This window comes from Labeo rohita, chromosome 6 (assembly GCF_022985175.1).
Source record: "Labeo rohita strain BAU-BD-2019 chromosome 6, IGBB_LRoh.1.0, whole genome shotgun sequence".
NCBI classification, from domain to species: Eukaryota; Metazoa; Chordata; class Actinopteri; order Cypriniformes; family Cyprinidae; genus Labeo; species Labeo rohita.
Genome location: NC_066874.1, coordinates 11,314,770 through 11,320,769, shown reverse-complemented (window position 1 = coordinate 11,320,769; position 6,000 = coordinate 11,314,770). Strand labels below are relative to the sequence as shown.

At 36.3% G+C, this 6,000-nt stretch overlaps 1 protein-coding gene across 7 annotated transcripts in view; it reads left to right on the top strand.

Annotated features, from left to right (window-relative positions):
* The first annotated feature begins 246 nt into the window (after positions 1-246).
* The window catches only part of tns1a (tensin 1a), a 79,570-nt gene continuing 73,816 nt past the window's right edge, over positions 247-6,000 (top strand). For all 7 annotated transcript variants that reach the window (XM_051112406.1, XM_051112405.1, XM_051112409.1 and 4 more), the window contains exon 1: positions 247-532. In XM_051112406.1, coding sequence (XP_050968363.1) covers positions 437-532 — 96 coding nt within the window. In that variant the 5' untranslated portion in view covers positions 247-436. The remainder of the gene's footprint in view (positions 533-6,000) is intronic.

The following is a 6,000-nucleotide window of genomic DNA, read 5'->3' as shown; positions in this document are numbered from 1 at the left end:
GTTAATTACTGAAATGTTTTCTCCTTCAAAGCGTATTCCTCTCTCACACGCATTAATTTTCTTCTCAAACCTTTTTCTCCTTTTCTACCTCCTCCTCATCAAAAGCAACTTGCCTCTCTGCTATTTCTAGTTTTTCCCACTGCATGTTCCGCTCTCTCTCTCTCTCTCTCTCTCTCTCTCCCTCCCTCTCTCTGCTTTTTTCTCTCACACCCTCCCTCTTTCCTCCTCATCCTCCTTCGACAGACAGAATGCTGCAGCATCCACTGAGTAAGGTAACGTGTGTGCAGGCAAGAGTAGGGTAATTCTTGCTACCTGCTCTGCAGCTAAAGGGATCTGTCCTCCCGTCAGCTCTCTGCTATTGGATTTACCTGGACAATAAGCACAGAATAGAAAGGGCGATTTTAAGGAAGCAAAAGAGTGATAGAAGGAGGCAACCATGGCCCGGCTGAACTGGTGTCTGGCAGCAGTGATTAGCTGGGGGAAGTTCCTCTTCTCTTGTTTCTTTCCATTGAGAGCAGCTAGAAGAGACAAGGTAAGGCTGCATTTGTTTGACCTACTCTGCACTGACTCGTTCCGATACATACAACACAAACTGGGGTCACCTTTCACAGCTGATTGTGAGTGCTACCAGACAACAATCTGGTCATTTAGACATGCCCTATTTTCTAAACCTTCCTTTACCTGTGATGGGTTTTCAGCTGCTCAGTGCATCTTAAAATCTGTCTAAGCAAAGTGTACTTTGTGGTCCTGTCCTGCTTCCATTGGTTTCCAGAGTGCTGTGTTCAAGAAACTGTCCTATTGTACATTGTGTATAGTCACTTTAATTTAACTCTTCTTGAAAAAATAGTGTTACTAGTGACAAGTGTTGAATCACATATCCAGTTTTGCTGATATAATAACAAAACCTGACAGGTACAACACCCCCACTTCCCCACTTTCCTCCACCCCCATTTTTTGTTATTGCCAACATTTTAGAGATTCAAAGGACACTGCCGCAAAGACTCCCTTAGGTTTATGCTGAGTTAATGGCTGCCATTTTTAAAGAAGGAGAAATTCTGAGGGTACATTGTGTATCCTTTGCACCAGATTGTTTGGTTTTCTTAATGCAGTAGAGTATTACGGGGTGTTTTTTTCCGAACCAACCTCAGAGCATGTTAGGAGAGTGTTTGGTGGTGCCTGCTAGCATTGTAGCGTGAGATTCCCAGTCTGAAGTTAATGAGAGCGGTCAGATTAGGGGTCAAGTTTTCATTATTTTGCTCATTTCATGCCTCAGTGGTTTTGTCAGTGCTGATGTGCCTGCAGAAAAAAAAAACCCTTTTGCCGCAGAACCACTGCTTTTTCTTGTACCAATCACCCCACCCCCAAATTTCAATCTGTCCCAGCACACGTTCCCATCCTTCAGATCTTGCCAAGACCATAACCCAGCGTTATTCATCCAACTTCCCCTATCACAGCAACAAATCACCATTTCTTTCTCTTCGTAGACACTTTTCCTTCATCCCTTACTGAAGCCTCCTTCTTCAGCTACAGTGTTGTGTTGCAATACTTAGATCTCAGTCAAATCAAACCACTGGCAATATCCTAACCATATTACCAGTTATTACCATGATACATACACAGGCAAATATAGGAGGAAAAAAAACTGCATTACTAACAACTCTATCAATCTCTATTAACAACAGTCCTTGAAAATATGCAAAGTGCATGATATGGATTAATTTTAAAAACCTTAGACCATAAATTCAGTGCTGTTAAATAAATAAATAAACCCCATTAAAATGTTAAATTATGTGTCAATTTTTTTTTTTTTTAATTTTTTGTCTGCTTTAGGGCCTAGGACATTATACCACATTATTCTCAAACCTGTTTGAGGAGAAAAAGAGGGTTTTGAACTGCTGTAGGTCATGCTTAACCCCACAAATACAAAACAATTAAAAAAATTCTGAAGAAATTGCCATTTTTACAGCACTGTGTGTATATATATAAATGTATGTATGTATGTATATATATATATATATATATATATATTACTATGAAGTCTCAGTAGGGATATTCCACCTGCATAAAGATCTTTCCTGAAAAGAAAAGAAAAGAAAAGAAAAGAAAAGAAAAGAAAAGAAAAGAAAAGAAAGAAAGAAAAACAAAACCGATCTGGAGACATGCATTACATAAAACGTCATTCTGAACTACAGTACAACATTTTATATTTAAACAGATGGCCACATACCCATGCTAATATAAAATGTACAACCATTAAAGCATTTTGAAGTGCAAGCAAACATGCACAATTATTGTTAATATTATTATTATTATTATTATTATTATTATTATTATTACTTTCATCAGCATGGCAGCCGACTTGAATAATAAGTAAACTGATGTCTTACCTAATGCAGCAAAATGGCATCAAATGTGATTATATGCAATCACCACTAAAAATGAGGTTACAAATTTTTTAAAGTAGTAACTTCTAGAGGTTTAAAACTAATTGTCTGTTATTGCGTTTATTGCAGTGCAACAGTGTAAGTGATAACAGGCTACTTTAAAGCTGGTACATATTATACAATACATGGTACAATACAGTGAAATAGTTGTTGTGCGTCCAGCTCACACAGAGAACAAGACTATTTGCTGTATAAAATTCCTCTTTGTAGACAAAAGTTAAATGGTCATAGAAAAATGCTGATTTCTCAGAATAGGTTTTTAGTTACATGTGCTGATATATATCTAATATATACTGTATATATATATATATATATATATATATAATCAGACAAGTTAACCATTTCATTTGTGTATCAGTTGTAAAGACTAGTAAGAAAAGGCCAAGAAACAGAAACATCAGCATCTAAATCTGTTCAATACATATACACAGTAAGTTACTCTTTCCACGTTTTTGTAGCTCTACTATTTATTTGGTGAAAATCTATTTGATTTTCACAGACAGGCCAGCTTTATTGTCATTTCAGCAATATACCGCTTGCATATGGTGAAATGATTCCTACAGTTACTCCGGTGCATAAAATCAACACAGGACTATGGGACTGAACTAGACTATACTGACTAAATTAGATTAAATAAACTAAATGAATTAAATAAGAACTAAATGAAAACTAGAAGTAAGAATTAAATAAACTAAGAAATAAATTAGATAAGATTGCACAGTACAATTTCACAGAACAAAGTCCAGTACAAAAGAACATTGCAAGGTAGCACTAAGGTTAAATCTGATCATCAACAGATATAGCAGAACAAAAGTAGCAGTTTGTTTACTATGTTGTGGCAACAATTTTCAGAAGAAATGTGCAAAAATCACAAGTGGAGTGGGGCTAATAATCAGTGAGTGTGAAGACATTAAATCTGCAAAAATGCTAATGTAAAATGTGGCAAAAGAATGTTGCTGGAGTAAACTAACGTAGGTGTAAATATGTGAATAATATAGACAAAATAGTATTACAAATTTAAAGCAGAAGTGTGAATGTTTGCAAATTTTATGCAAACGTGCTAAAGACTTTTTAAAGCTCTTTTTCTGTGACTTTAATTCAATAATGTTATCTCAGCCTTGTGCTCAAATCATGTAGTTTATTAGTAGTTACAGAATCCATCAGTGGTTTAGGCTGGTTACTAAAACCCGCTTTAAGTGCAAAGAATTCCATCACCTTTGTGTGTAGCTCCACAGAAGTGCTTTGTTTAAGTATTTAGTTTGAAAAGGCCTTGCAACCATCCTAATGCAGACTCACACTCCAGTCTGCTAACTGCACACATTTAATTTACATTGAGTCAGGCTGGATATGACTCTTGTCTACCCTGAACTTTACCTCTCATTGCTTTTCTGCAAGAGGAGCTCTTTTGCTAGAATTGGAATGCATGCCAAAGAACCACAGGCAGACAGGATTTGGCTAGTAGAGTAGAAATGTACACCTTGTGGGTGGTTAAAGATCTGTGTTGTTATACTGCGTTCAGATATTTGAAAGGGATCCATAAATATGACACTCTGAGCTCAACTACCATTAACGTCCCTTGAGCAATCCATTTAACCTCGGGCTGCTCAGGAGGGATTGTCCCTGTTGTAAGTGCACAGGATAATAAAATCTCCCTTCTCCCAACCCCCCTTTCTTCAACCTCCAGTAGAGATCTGTCAGCCCATTCATCCCAGAACTTATTTAATTATGTCAAAGAGAAAGACAGAGTAGACTCCATCCCAGATGTACTAATCACTCTCACTGGGAAGGAGGAGGTTTGGTAAAAAGTGGGAGAGGGAGTTAAAAAGGGAGGGGAACTAAGATGCATGTTTATTTTTTAACCCTGAAAATAAACTGTCTGTCCATTAAGAGCTTTGTGAAATCTCCCACTACACATCTCTCCCAGTGGCTAGTTGAACAAACTCTGAGTTTCAGAGTAGGTTTAGAGTTGACAAAACCAAAAAAATCCAACCCCAAGTTCAGTAGCCTCACAATGCTTGCTATAAACATTCCATCAACTCAGGGTTTGATCCAGATTTTTTAATTAACTGAATTTATTTAATTAATAATTTATATGTTCAACAAAGAGCTTAAAAGAAATTATTTAAGCCTAGTCATTTTCTAAGCTTTTTATATACTAAAGCATATTATTATTATGTACATATTTAATTTAAACTAAACATTTAATATTTATGTTTAATATGCAAATGCAATTTGTTGCAAGAGATACAAGGGGAGTCACTTTTTTGCATCAGATATGTCACTTTGCCCACAGCTGATTGGTCAAGTTTTGATTCGTGATCTCCCACCCAGAATAAAACCTTCTCCAGAGTAGGTTGGCTGTGTAGTGTAAGTTACAATGGTGATAAACACTGCTAAAAATCTATCTACTTTCTTGAGTTTGCTCAAACTAAACTCAAATGTAACTGAGAAGCCACTTAAATGGCTTTGTGCAAACTGTTGTTCATGCTTATTTTCATGTTATTAATGCTTATTTTGCAAGAAAATATTTTATCAAAACTTGTTACACACCTATAACGAACTAATGATAACTAATGATATGTTAATGCTCATTAATATAATACAAATAAAATATATATCCTAGTATATAAAAAAATGTAAAAAATAAAAAATAAAAAGAAATCTAAATATGATTTTATTTGCAATAATAAATTCTAAAATTTAGCATTATCACCTTACATTTCGTGCCATCAGTCATGATCGTACTCAAATTTCGAGAATCTCCCATTCCTGGCACATTTTGAATCAGACTTTCATTCAGTAAACTGTAAACTGTTAACTGGAGACTTGTTTGACTAGATCATTTGAATCAGTTAGTTGTTGACTTGAGAACACATGTAATCGAATCAGTCCAATTCACAAATTAATCGTTCAGTGTGATTTGTGAACTGATTTACAAATCAGACACCGCTATCACGAAGAAAGGTGATTTAAGTGTCTTGAATGTGACATGGTTGTTGGTGCAGGTGGGCTGTTCTGAGTATTTCAGAAACTGCCATCTCTGGTTTACAGAAAAGGAGAAAATATTAAGTGAATGGCAGTTCTGTGGGCAAAAATGCCTTGTTGATATGAGAGGAAAATGGCCAGACTCAAATAACCTTTTGTTACAACAGAGGTATGCAGAAGAGCATCTCTAAGAACAGGAAACTGAGGATACAGTTCGCTCTGGCTTACCAAAACAGAAAAAAGGTTAACTTGTCTTGGTCTAAACAACATGACAGCATGGATCCATCCATTCTTGTATCAACAATTCAAACTGTTAGTGGTGGTGTAATAGTTTCACATACTCTCAAGTGGCCAATAACACAAATGTGGGTATTTGGACAAGCCCTTTGTCTCTGGTAGCAGAGACTATAGGATTGACCTGAATATGATGTCTGTGATCAATCCTGCTCCTGGAGAACTAATATCCTGCAGAGTTCAGCTTCACACCTGCTTGGACATGTCTAATGATCCTGGAGACCTTGATTAGCTGGTTCAAGTGTGTTCTAAACTCAGGATAGTGGCCCTCCAGGAA